The sequence below is a fragment of the Sander vitreus genome, chromosome 1 (assembly GCF_031162955.1).
Source record: "Sander vitreus isolate 19-12246 chromosome 1, sanVit1, whole genome shotgun sequence".
Lineage (NCBI taxonomy): Eukaryota > Metazoa > Chordata > Actinopteri > Perciformes > Percidae > Sander > Sander vitreus.
This window is the reverse complement of record NC_135855.1, coordinates 39,163,457-39,177,439: the sequence shown is the minus strand read 5'-3', so window position 1 is coordinate 39,177,439 and position 13,983 is coordinate 39,163,457. Positions and strand designations below refer to the sequence as shown.

The 13,983-nt window shown below is 42.1% G+C and overlaps 1 protein-coding gene across 1 annotated transcript; it reads right to left on the bottom strand.

The window, feature by feature from the left end:
* Positions 1-751: 751 nt before the first annotated feature.
* On the bottom strand, positions 752-12,991 carry LOC144521168 (CUB and zona pellucida-like domain-containing protein 1). The gene is made up of 7 exons (XM_078255546.1): positions 12,910-12,991; positions 6,820-7,033; positions 5,900-6,078; positions 5,389-5,786; positions 3,907-4,006; positions 1,858-2,062; positions 752-1,771 (listed from the first exon to the last, which is right to left on the bottom strand). Exons 2-7 carry the CDS (start codon positions 6,878-6,880, stop codon positions 1,644-1,646), a joined length of 1,071 nt encoding a protein of 356 aa, XP_078111672.1. The 5' UTR covers positions 6,881-7,033; positions 12,910-12,991; the 3' UTR covers positions 752-1,643.
* Between the last annotated feature and the right edge of the window lie 992 nt (positions 12,992-13,983).

Here is a 13,983-nt window from a genome sequence, read left to right as displayed (position 1 = left end):
CTATCCAGTAGAAGTAGACGTAAATCTTTTAAACTGACCTTTGTCGATCTGAAATAAAGACAGATTAAAATTAAAATTAAAATGTTTTCAGAAACACGTTTCGGTGAACTATTTTCGTAAAATATTAGAACGTATTCTCAACGAGCCGCCATGACAGTCTGTTGAAATTCTCGAGAAGCCAGACCCACGTCAGGCGTTTGTCCAATCAGCTGCCGGTCAAGGGCGTGGAGCATCAACCATGGATGTATGACGTCGCGACACCACGCTTCAGTCGTGTCGGACAGGTGGATCTGTACCGTCAGGCATCACACTTCTATTCCATCTTTGTTGGGAGTCACACATGTGCAGTAGCTAGGTAAGGACTACTAGCCAGTCAGAAGCAGAGTATGAGGGTGTGTCCTGACAGTACCTAGGTAAGGACTACTAGCCAGTCAGAAGCAGAGTATGAGGGCGTGTCCTGACAGTACCTAGGTAAGGACTACTAGCCAGTCAGAAGCAGAGTATGAGGGCGTGCCCTGACAGTACCTAGGTAAGGACTACTAGCCAGTCAGAAGCAGAATATGAGGGCGTGCCCTGACAGTACCTAGGTAAGGACTACTAGCCAGTCAGAAGCAGAGTATGAGGGCGTGTCCTGATAGTAGCTAGGTAAGGACTACTAGCCAGTCAGAAGCAGAGTATGAGGGCGTGCCCTGACAGTACCTAGGTAAGGACTACTAGCCAGTCAGAAGCAGAGTACGAGGGCGTGCCCTGACAGTAGCTAGGTAAGGACTACTAGCCAGTCAGAAGCAGAGTACGAGGGCGTGCCCTGACAGTACCTAGGTAAGGACTACTAGCCAGTCAGAAGCAGAGTATGAGGGCGTGCCCTGACAGTACCTAGGTAAGGACTACTAGCCAGTCAGAAGCAGAGTATGAGGGCGTGCCCTGACAGTAGCTAGGTAAGGACTACTAGCCAGTCAGAAGCAGAGTATGAGGGCGTGCCCTGACAGTACCTAGGTAAGGACTACTAGCCAGTCAGAAGCAGAGTATGAGGGCGTGCCCTGACAGTACCTAGGTAAGGACTACTAGCCAGTCAGAAGCAGAGCATGAGGGCGTGCCACGCTAGCAGCTAGGTGAGCATTATAACGCGTTCCAAAGTGACCACGTTTGTCTCTGAAGTAAAGGCTGGACTACAATAGAGCTGTTTGGAGCAGTTTGTGAACAGTGTTTTCTGTTGGAGATGGTAAGTCCCTTTGGGGTGGACTTTGGGATTTTTCTCCTTGTAAACCTATAACGTGCACAAAAAAAAGATATATAACACCATAACGGAAAAGGAAAAAGCCAAACAACATAATATGAGCTCCTTAAAGAAATGCAGCATCAAAAAGAAAGGTCTTCAGCCTTGATTTAAAAGAACTGAGAGTTGCGGCGGACCTTGGTTTGTTCCAGATATGTGGAGCATAAAAACTGAACGCTGCTTCCCCCTGTATAGTTCTGACTCTGGGGACAACAAGTAGACCTGAGAGGTCTGGGTGGGTCATAGTGTAGCAGCAGATCAGAAATGTATTTTGGCCCTAAAGCGTTTAGTGATTTATAAACTGTTCAAAATAGCTTTATGTAGTCAAATGTACTTAATACAGAATTGGTATTCTGCACACGCCGCTGTCTTAACTTTCAAAAGGTTGGTATGTGACCCTTGATATTTTGGCTTTGTAGATGACCACTGCACTGATCATGCCAACGGCTGCAAGGAGACCTCCAGCGATGAAAACCAGGTTCAGATTCAGGTTGATCACTGGAGAAAAGAGAAACACACCTTCAATTTGACTCAAGCGAGGCAAGGTGTGCTGTTACGTAAGAAAACACTCCCTGTTTTCATACCTGGGCTTACGGTGCTCTCTGCTGATCCCACTAAGCGCAGAGGACCCTGGGAAATGAAGTGCCTTGAACTCTGAGTGACAGCCTCTCTCTTTGAGAGGTGATGTTGCTGATCATCTCGCCGTTTTCTGGATTTGATGCATCCCTGGGAGCACCTGGTGTCAGGTCTTCCTAATTTACACACCATGACCGAACAGCTGATGAACACCTGAATGCAACAGAACACGCTGTTAACATGTAACATCACACATATCTTTGTCTCTTCTAGAGCAGTGTTTCTCAAATGGGGGTGTGTGTCCCCTTATGGGTACTTTGGAGGACTGCAGGGGGTATGTACGTTTTTTGCAAAATGTTTTTCAAGGCAAGCAAGGCTGTAGTTACTTCTACTGTCTTTTTTTTCCAAGTTTGTGGCTGTTTTTTAAGTTTGTCACCTTTTTTTGAAGGTTTTGTCGTTTTTTTTCAAAGTTTTTATTACTATTTCGACCTATTCTTGCCTTACTTCCTTCTTTCTACCATCTTTTTTCCAAGGTTTTGTCTCATTTGTCTCATCATCAGCATTTAAATATTTTCCAGGTCCAAGGCTGTTGTTTAGTAAATCTATCGCTGACATCGCTGTATTGTTCTTCTTTATAGAGACTTTTGTTTTCTACCAAAATTATGGCTTACAAAAACTGTTCAAAGGGGGTACATTATTGAAAAAAGCTTGAGAACCACTGGTCTAGAGCAGTCATTTGCAAACTGTGGTCCGCGGACCACTAGTGGTCCGTGAGGGTACTGCAGGTGGTCCGTGGAACAGCAAAATAAAATATAAAATAATAGTTTTTTAACCTTCATTTTACCAGGAAATTCCCATAAAAATGAAGAATATGTATAGTGATATAACATTTAAATTAAATTGTCAAGTTATTGTGTGATTACTAAAATATGCTAGTGGTGCTCAGCCGTGACGTTCAAGTCCAAACTCTGAAGATTAATAATCAAAGCCTGTTGTTCAAATGAACCTGATTACGCCCTCGGGTGCTTGAGTAAATAAATAAATGAAATATGTGGCAGCCGTTGTGTGCAGTAAACGAGCCTGTTGTACTGATGCGATGACCAGTTCTAGTTTTAGTGCTAGTAGGCCTATTAAGAGGTGCGGAGTAATTCAGGTAGGACTGTGTGTAGACATATTTTATTGTGTGTATTATGAGGTGGTCCGCGAAAATTCTTGATCACAAATAGTGGTCCACACACACAAAAAGCTTGAGAAGCCCTGGTTTAGAGGACATAAAGACAGAGCTGTGGTCAGAACCCACACACAAGATCAACCACTGGCCCTTAGATTTACAATATGAAACAATCTTTTCACTGAAGCTACATTTAAAAATGATTTCAAATTGTAGAATTTAAAAGAAAAAAAGGGAAACATATTTTCTTCCTATAAAAGGTTAGATGGGAAACACTGAAACATGTAAAAGATAAGATGTTTTGTTAAACTTACTTGGATGGGTTAAGTCTGGTCTTGTCTTTTTGGTGATTAAGTGCTTATTGTGGATGGTTCAACTAAATCTGGTTCCACTTTTTGATTGAAAATGTCCTCCGAACTATGGATACGTTCAAGCTCAAAACGATGTGTGATTTCCTGCGGTTTCCAGATTGAGCAACATGATTCCTCGGAACGGTGTAAACGGTTTGCAACGAGACTAGCGATATGTTTCCTCCGACCCGTTCTCACTCCGAACTCGTAAAATACAGACGTTTGGACAGTGGCTGTCAGCGTCTGAAGCGACGCAAAAAGTGCCCTTCAGCGTGTTTGTAGAACGTACCGGGGAGAGCAGCAGCTACACGGGGTTTGAAGATGATGTAGCACTAAGAGCGACAACGGTAGAGAGTAGTATGAAAGCCCGAAGATCCACATAGGGAGGTTGGTTGGGGGAGTGGATGGGTCAAACAACTCAGGACTTTCACCCAGGAGACCAGGGTTCATGTCCCGCGTATCACGTTTCCTAAACCCAACCATCCATTCTTCTTTTCCTAAACCCAACTGTCCCGTATTTATTTTCCATTCTTCACCTGGTCATCCGAACCGATGAACTTGAAGGCCTCCATGCTGAACCTGAATTGTTTCTGGTGGGCAGGGGAATGGATTTCAACAGTCGGGTCCACATTACACCTAGTCAGAGCAAAACAAAACAAACAGATAAGAAACATTGCCTCTGTAACTCTATGTATAACAATGGATGCTTTTATAGGGGCAGATATTATTTTTTTGAAGGTATTTACATGATAAGGACGAGGAGTGTAGGTAATGCCAAAGATGAAGTGAAGCTATACGTTTTACATCCTGACATGGGCATATTGCATAGATGAGATAATCAATCTACAAAGAGTCTACAAATGGGTCATCTCACATTCACATCAATTTAGTAACAATCCTCACATATTGTGACTCATATTATGCTTTTTTGGCTTTTTCCCTTTACTTTATTGTGCTATATATCTTTTTTTGTGCACGTTATAGGTTTACAAAGAGAAAAAGTCCAAAGTCCACCCCAAAGGGACTTACCATCTCCAACAGAAAACACTGTTCACAAACTGCTCCAAACAGCTCTATTGTAGTCCAGCCTTTACTTCAGAGACAAACGTGGTCACTTTGGAACACACGTTATAATGCTCGCCTAGCTGCTAGCATGGCACGCCCTCATACTCTGCTTCTGACTGGCTAGTAGTCCTTACCTAGGTACTGTCAGGGCACGCCCTCATACTCTGCTTCTGACTGGCTAGTAGTCCTTACCTAGGTACTGTCAGGACACGCCCTCATACTCTGCTTCTGACTGGCTAGTAGTCCTTACCTAGGTACTGTCAGGGCACCCCCTCATACTCTGCTTCTGACTGGCTAGTAGTCCTTACCTAGCTACTGTCAGGGCACGCCCTCATACTCTGCTTCTGACTGGCTAGTAGTCCTTACCTAGCTACTGTCAGGGCACGCCCTCATACTCTGCTTCTGACTGGCTAGTAGTCCTTACCTAGGTACTGTCAGGACACGCCCTCATACTCTGCTTCTGACTGGCTAGTAGTCCTTACCTAGGTACTGTCAGGGCACCCCCTCATACTCTGCTTCTGACTGGCTAGTAGTCCTTACCTAGCTACTGTCAGGGCACGCCCTCATACTCTGCTTCTGACTGGCTAGTAGTCCTTACCTAGCTACTGTCAGGGCACGCCCTCATACTCTGCTTCTGACTGGCTAGTAGTCCTTACCTAGCTACTGAGCATGTGCGACTCCCAACAAAGATGGAACAGAAGTGAGAGGTCTCACTCTGTAGCTAAAACAGAGAGCTCAACACACAGGGTGAAAAGAGGAGCTGCAGCAATGTGCAGTACAACAAAAATATGGTGTTTTTTGAAAATTAAACCACGTAAACCTATTTTGATATGACCTCTAAATACAATTATCAACCTGAAAATGAGCATAATATGAGCACTTTAAAGAAAACAAATAATTACAAATGCATTGTTATGTTGTCTGCTGCCACCAGGGGGTGTAGTCATGCTTACCCGTTATCAATGATGGGGTAGGTTGGCTCGTAGTTTGGGTTGTCATATTGTGCTGCTCTGCAGGACTCCACAAACAGCTCGGTGTCTTCGACTGAGGAGGTGACCTCTATCTGCATGTAAATCCTTTGCTTATAGTCACAATTCAGAGGGTATAATTTAGATTTTTTCGGGGTTCGGAAATTTTTGTTAGGATAGAATTCAAATTGGTAGGTGAACGTGCCGAGGTCTTTCTCCAACACTGTAATATTCTCTCTGTGTCCACTGTAGCTCTGTTTCACTTTTCCATGTTTGGGGTACTTGCATTCGAACTTCAGCTCCAGCTGACATTTCCTGGTGATCACCACGTCATGTTTGTTGTTGGTGATTTCATTCGTGAAAGTTAGGTTTTCACCATTTTCCTGCAGAGTTAAATGTTATGTATTCAGTCCTCATAGTACTAATGAAAAGTAAAACCAATAGTTGAGAGAAGAGAAGAGCACAGCAGGTGATGAAACCAATGACCCTGCGTTACCTCGATCTGTGTTCCACAACCGCTGAGGGGGACGACAGCAAAGACGAAATCACTGTTGGTGCGGACTTTGCAGGCGGTGTTGGTGGGGTCATTGAGCCGCAAATCATCCTCTTGAAGTCCAGGGTATTTCTCAAACCATACTGTCATGTCGGACTCGCCGCAGATCACCTTGGATTTAACTAGAGCAAGAGATGTATATTTTTAAACCACTTTAAAAATACACATTATGCTTAAAACTGTGAATATTTTCTAATGAATATTGTGTGATAAAACACTACATAAAAGAATATTTTGACATGAAAATTGCTTAATGTATTAATAAGAATAGTAATAATACATGCATTTATATAGCACCTTTAAAAACAGATTACCAGACACTCAGAAGACAAGATGACAGAGAGCCAAACATTACGGCCAAATAAAAGCAAGAGAAAATGAATCATAGATAAATACACATAAAAGAACAAACGCAATAAAAAGATGGTTAAAGCAACAAAAAGAAAATCACACAAAAGCAAGTCTATAACTATAGCCGCAAGTGAGTGGCAAATCCGTGGTTGAGGCCAACACAAGCCGTTAAAAGCAGCGATGGATTAAGACCTTTGACAGTTTCTGACACTTACAATAAAGATAATAATGGGTGTATTTGTTTAGCCAGGGCTGCGCTAGTCTTTTTGGTGGCAACAGAGTCCAGGACATTCCAACAGGTGTTATTAAAAAAGGGAGACCAGGTCCTTTGTGTTAAAATGTGGATTAAAGGCAATAAAAAGAAACAGCAGTATAAAGCTCTGAAAACTTGCTAGCAGTATGTATCAGAATGTAATTTACATTATATATATATATATTTAATTTTACATTGATATATGTTGTATGCTAATCTTGCTATTTTGTGGATATGTATGTAAGCAGGTGTTTATTACCAGGATAACCATGACACAGCAAATACACCAGCCATGCAGCCAATATTGGGCCCTTCAACATAGCTGTAAAGATGGTGTTTCTCCCCTGCTGTTTCTCTGCTGGAATCACTTAAAAAGTAATCCGCTGCAGGTCACCGATCAGAACCAGACAGATATCTTCAGCTCCAATGCGTTTATATCCACCACCACAACCACATTCCTTCTGCACACCTGTCTGGTGAATAAGTGGTTCTGTATAAAATCAACATAATATACAGAAATAAATGTAACTGTAAATTACATAATGTATTTAGTACATATGAAAATGCAAATTACTTAACTAAAACTATATACATGCAGAGTACACTGTGCAATGTAGTGCAAACTGACCGACAGCATGGCATGACAGTTTACAAGCAACAGGAATCACTGAAGCTGAAACAGCCAAGGCTACGGTGGCCCTGAAGTGCAAATCACAACAGCAAATAGAAAAACGCAACAGCAAATCATAAAACACAACGGCAAACAGGAAAACACGACAGCAAATACGAAAACACGACAGCAAATATGAAAACACTTCAACAAATCATAAAACACAACGGCAAATAGGAAAACACGACAGCAAATCGGAAAACACGACAGCAAATAGGAAAACACGACAGCAAATATGAAAACATGACAGCATTAACTTCTACCGGAAAAGGTAGGGCCTATCTAGTAGAGGACGGACCCGCCTGATTGGACAGACCGACTGTCTGTCTTTTAACAGGAAGGAGAGGTGAAAAACACGGAAAAGCGCCTACTTTTAACAGAGAGACCGTCTGTCTGTCCAATCAGGAGGCTCCGTCCTCTGCTAGATAGGCCCTATCTTTTCCGGTAGAAGTTGTGTTTTCATATTTACTCTAGTGTTTTCATATTTGCTGTCGTGTTTTCCTATTATTTGCTGTCGTGTTTTCCTATTTGCTGTCGTGTTTTCCTATTTGCTGTCGTGTTTTCCTATTTGCTGTCGTGTTTTCATATTTGCTGTTGTGTTTTCCTATTTGCTGTCGTGTTTTCATATTTGCTGTCGTGTTTTCATATTTGCTGTCGTGTTTTCATATTTGCTGTCGTGTTTTCATATTTGCTATTGTGTTTGTTTGCTGTCGTGTTTTCATATTTGCTGTCGTGTTTTCATGTTTACTGTCGTGTTTTCATATTTGCTGTCGTGTTTTCCTGTTTGCTGTCGTGTTTTCATGTTTGCTGTCGTGTTTTCCTATTTGCTGTCATGTTTTCCTATTTGCTGTCGTGTTTTCTTATTTGCTGTCGTGTTTTCCTATTTGCCGTTGTGTTTTATGATTTATTGAAGTGTTTTCCTATTTGCTGTTGTGTTTTCATATTTGCTGTTGTGTTTTTCTATTTGCTGTTGTGATTTGCACTTCAGGGCCACCGTACAGGTCGCCCTTTAGCGACACCTTTTTATGTCCATTAGTGAGGCAGCACTGCCCTCTGCTGGCCAATAAATTATGTGCAGGGTAATTTTTACAATGGAATTAGTAAACAAGTCTAAGACGAGGGCTCTGATGATTAGTCTGGCAAGGCAGGGGGCTGAATGATTAGAGCCACAGTGCATTTGTAATTCATGTTGCCCACCTTCCCTGCGGAAAACCTTATTTAGCCGGAGATAAGTCCAGGAGAGATTCCTACCGGCCACAGTAAGGGGACTGAGGGTCCATGATCATGACAGCCTTGCCAATATGTAGGCCTGTCCGTGTGCCATTTTTGACATGACATGGCAGGCTTTACCCCTCACCTTTCGCACTCTATGTGTTGTTGTTTTCAAAATGTCTTCACCACAGGAATCAACCTGCCGGTGACCCCTGGGCCTCCTTCTTCAGCCTGACGGCCTCCCTTTACTGCCGGTGTCCACCAGCTGGTTCTCGGATTGCCTCCATGACAGGCACCGACAACCCTCTGACCACAGCTACTAGCTGTCGCATATACAATGGAGGACATGAACATGGTCCACTCAGATTACATGTCCCCAGCCTTCCCCTGGGATGTGTGAAAAGATCTTATACAGATAGGAGTTGAAGACCCGTCAAACAGCATTTTAGGCTAGCCGTTTCCAATTCACCCTCAGTGCATGTTTTGGCTTACCAGGTCTTTCCGGGCTGACTCCCCCGCCATCTGATCTAACTCACCACCATATGGTAATCAGTTGACAGCTCTGCTCCTCTCTTCACCCAAGTGTCAAAGATATACGGCCACAGATCAGGTAACATGACCACAAAGTCTATCATTGATCTTAGTCCAAGAGTGTTCTAGAACCACGTACGTCTGGCCGTGGAACAGTGGACTAGCTCTTCACCCTTGCAAGAATAATTGAGGGGGCTTAGGAGTTTCCCATCCAGTTTACATGTGCTTTGTGGACTAGGAGAAGGCTTACGATTGTGTCCCTCGGGTGGTCTTGTGGGAATATGGGGTATCAGGGCCGTTAGTACGTGCCATTTGGTCCTTATATGACTGCAGTGAGAGTTGTGTCCGTATCCTTGGCAGTAAGTCAAGCATGTTTCCAGTGGGTGTTGGCCTCCGCCAGGGCTGTCCCTTGTCACTGATCTTGTTTGTGATTTTCATGGACAGGATTTCAAGGCACAGCCAGGATGAGGTGAGTGTCCGGTTTGGGGACCTCAGAATTGCTTCTCTGCTATTTGCTGATGATGTGGTTCTGTTGGCTTCATCGAACCGTGACCTACAGACCTACGTGACGTCCAGCTGGAAGGAGACCCTGGGGTACACCGAAACGCTGGAGGAATTATATATCTCATCTGGCCTAGGAATGCTTTGGGATACCTTACTTGGACCTTACTTGACCTGTTGCCGCAACAGCCGACCCAAACCCAGATTGATGAATGGGTGAGTGGTAATGAGTGGATGGATGGATGGATGGATGGATCGCTGGATCGATGGATGGACGGGTAACAACAGTAAACTTCGAGCTAGCAAGCTACACGCTAAAAATCACAAGTTTTGAAGAAAATTTAGATTGTGCAATAAGGCAGGACTGCTTGGTTATTTCAGGGAATGATTGTAAAGATTTACAAAGAATATGTTTAGGTCATTTACTCTCTAAGTGGGATGTTTTGGGCCCGATTGGTGGAATTGCTGTGGACGAAGTACACACGGCGATACAATGGTAAGAACAAATTATGTTTAACCATGTATCCAGCTAATTTAAAAAGCTCCCATTACTGTATTGTGTGAATAGTTAACTTCATTTAATATTGCAAATCTTCCACCAAAAAAAGTTCCTTCCCTGGGTAGTTTTGCAGAGCCATAGTCACTGCGTCCAGAACTTAGCGCTGCACAAGACAATTGTGATTTGTTTAAAGAAATGTAAACAAGCCAGAGCGTTTTTTTTCTCCTATCCAAGAATGTATCTGTGGTATTGCCAGACTTTACTTCACAGTGTTGTGGAGATAGATCTGGCAATGTGAGACTACTTGCCCACTGCCACAGCTCAAAGCCACCTTGGGCCAAGAGTGCCTGTAGCTGGTCCATTTGGCTTTTGGTATTTTCTTTGGAAGCTACACTCTGCAGATGGTTGTCTACATGGAAGTACTGCACCACCAGGCTGAGTGTGGTCCAAGATGTGTTTTTGAATAACTGTAAATAATACAATATGTGTAGTGTACACATGAAAAATGCAAAGCTGTATGCAGAGTTCGCTGTTCAATGTAGTAAAAACTGGGCAATGGCAGTAAAATAGCATGACAGTGTACAAGCAACAGGCATCTCTAAAGGCTGATTTATGCTTCTGCATTGAATCGACGGCGTACCCACGCAGACCCCTCTGTGTCGCTGCGAACCCCCCTCCGAGCCCGCCGCCGTAGCTCGACATGCACCTCCAACCCTTTAACTTTGCGTTGTGGCGACGCAGACCGCTAAAGAGTGACTTGGCTGTTTCAGCTTTAGGGCTGTTTTATGCTTCTGCGTCAACTCCATGCCGTAGCTACGTCGTCGCTCCTACGGCGTTGTGACCCTTTCGGAGTTCTGCGTCGGGGTTGCTTTGCATTTCAGCGCCATAACGCTAGGGGGTGATAAGTCTGAGGTTATTTGCGAGGTGTCTGCCAGCCAGTTTATGTTATGTTAACAAGCAAACTTTAGCACAACTGCCCACAAAGTACTGCTTTGCTGGCAAAGTGCTAATTTCCAAAACTTTACTGACATATAGACACTGTACAAACGGTTAACCCCGTCATTGTAACCAAAATATGTCTGAGTTTATTTGCAAAGCTTATGTCAGTGAACTAGCATGTTGCTACTCCCCACAGTAGGCTGCTGGAAACACCGACTATCAACACACAGGACGAGTTGACCAATCACAGTCCTTGCAGTAGCTTTATGCCCATTAGCAAGGCAGCGTCGCCCTCTGCTGGCCAATACATTATATGCAGGGTAATTCTACCAATAATTAAAAAGGACATAAAAGTTACATAAACTGTGTGTGTGTGTGTGTGTGTGTGTGTGGGGGGGAACTAATAATACAAATGCTAACCTAACTCTAGAAGGATACTAAAAGAACAAAGTAATACAGTTATCTAACACACACTGAGGCAAGTAACTTGCATGTGACTAGGTTACATTTAATTAAGTACGATGAGCCTATACCACCTCAAGGGGTAACATTTTATAATCACTAATAAATGGTAAATTGATAGTTCATTAAACTTGTACTTACAATGACATGATAATTATTATTCTTTATTAATTAATAGTAATGCTATAATTGATGTTGTCTTAACAGTTTATTGTTGCACACGTCATAACATTTTATGTAATATATTAAGTATTTGTAAATAATTACCAAATGATTTGTAAACCTTTAAGTAATTCTTTGTAAACCGGCTGAGAATCTGTATGGCTATTATTAAGTTGCATCTATTGATTACAATACATTGTTAATGGTTAATAAATACTTTGTAAAGAATAAATAATGAGTTAATTTATAAACTAATTATTTTATATTACACAAATCTAATGATTACAATAATTAGTTATAGGCTACCTATTAATATACTTATTAATCATTTTCTTGTTTGTTAACAGTAAAATAACTATTAACTTAAGTTTAATTTACTATCAATTTACCATAATCATTATGTGATGTTTATTATACAGTGTTATTATATAGGCCTTTTGTAGACCTACTTTGTACTCGACTACATTTGTCTGACAGCTTTAGTTACTTTTCAGATGACAGTTGTTCATCCCCTTCCTGTCCAGTGAAAACCACGTATCTCCAGATGTGTTGATGTTGAATGTTTGTGATGAACTGAAGGATGAAGTGTTCCTTTATGTGTTGAGAAAGTTCTCCTAACCTACTTCTTAAGCTAAATGAAGTCTTTAAAAAGCCTCTCGGATCAGCTGGAAAATGCATCGACACAAAGCTGAAAACGGGGCTGTTTCTCTGACACAATGAAAAGTTTTAAAACGTATTATAGATAGGCTACGTGGTTCTCAGTGGTGTAGTCTAATGTATTTTAGCGGGTATACTGTTTTACATAAATATATGGAGCAGAATGGACATATCAAAGTGGGGCGTCTGGGTCTGCTCCCCCAGGGAAATTTTGAGCGTCAAAGACTTAATTTTCTGCATTTTTATACACTTTAATGCACCAATTTACAGTGGAAATACTTTTATTCAGCCTATGCGAAGGAAAACAAAGATGACAATTCAAAATATATCAAAAATATAATGGAAAGTATGTTGTTATGTGGGTATATGGAAATCCTGGAGCTTTCTTAGTGGGTATACTGCGTGTACCTGCGTATCACGCAGACTACACCACTGGTGGTTCTCACAGGACGGCGACGCTACAAACATATGATGATCTTATAGATTATGAAGCATTGCTGTAGATTAAACTACCCAACAGTAGGCTATCTAGCCTAAAGCAGTTAAAATGAGCACAACCTTAAACAAAACGTTACAGAACTAAAATGCAACCATAATGCAGCAGGAATATGAATCCAGAAACATCAGATATAACTGGAAAACATTAACAGGGAGGATGTTACTGCACAATACTGATTTTACTGCAGGCTACATATTGCTGATAATAGGCTACTTACATCTTTGTTGTACCTAATCAAGGTTGTGACGCATTTCACACCAGATGACAGATGGAATCGAGCTGTACCGTCCGTAACGTCCAGGGAGAGTCTCCCAGTGTCGGACTGAGATCAGGAGAAAGGGAGCGGATCTGGGCGTAGTTTCCCCGAAGTCCGCGTGAAGAGCCAGAGTCCAGGTCGGGGGAGAGAAAGCAGGGGAGTGGGCAACGTTTTAAATGAATGCTAAAATGAATGGTACCAGTGGTGTAGTCTAATGTATTGTAGTGGGTATACTGTAGGCTACCACATAAATATAATATATGGTCTGGGTGTCCTCTCCCTGCAGGGTTATTTTGAGCATCAAAGACTTCATTTCCTGCATTCTGATACACTTGTATGCACCAATGTATGGTGGGAAAACCTTTATTTATCCTATGAGAAGGAAAACACAGATGGCATTCAAAATATATCAAAAATATAATGGAATATAAAGCAGTAAGGGGACTTTTACATCAGGGACCTAAGCCTGGATCACAAAAGTTGACCCCAAAGCAACGAGGACAAAATAAAATAGGCTACTTATATTTGTCTTAAATGTGTGGTGAAGGGAGGATAGTGGCGTAAGTGTTGGCGGCGCATTGGGGCACGGTCGCTACGCACACACTACGTACACTACGTACACACTACCACTGCGCTCAGCGGGTCGATGAAGGATGAGAAAAGTCTCTCTGCATGTTCCGCAGTGTTAGTTTAGTTTGCTGTCACATTACTCGACCCCGTATTTGTGAATGCAAATATCTGAAGTGAAAGTTCTGTCACAAAACTATGTTGTTGCGTATCCTTGCACATTTTTAAGTGGGTATATGGGAATCCTGGAGATTTCTTAGTGGGTGGGCTGCGTATACCTGCGTATCACGTAGACTACACCACTGAAAGGTACACATTTAAATCTTTAGCCTAAGTCAGGTTTTTAAAACTAAAATGTCCCAAATAAATTTGTCATGAGTAGTTCTAATTTATCTAGCAATAGCATAGTAGATTGTTTTAATATCAATATTGTCAATATATATATATATCAGTATATATCCTACTGCA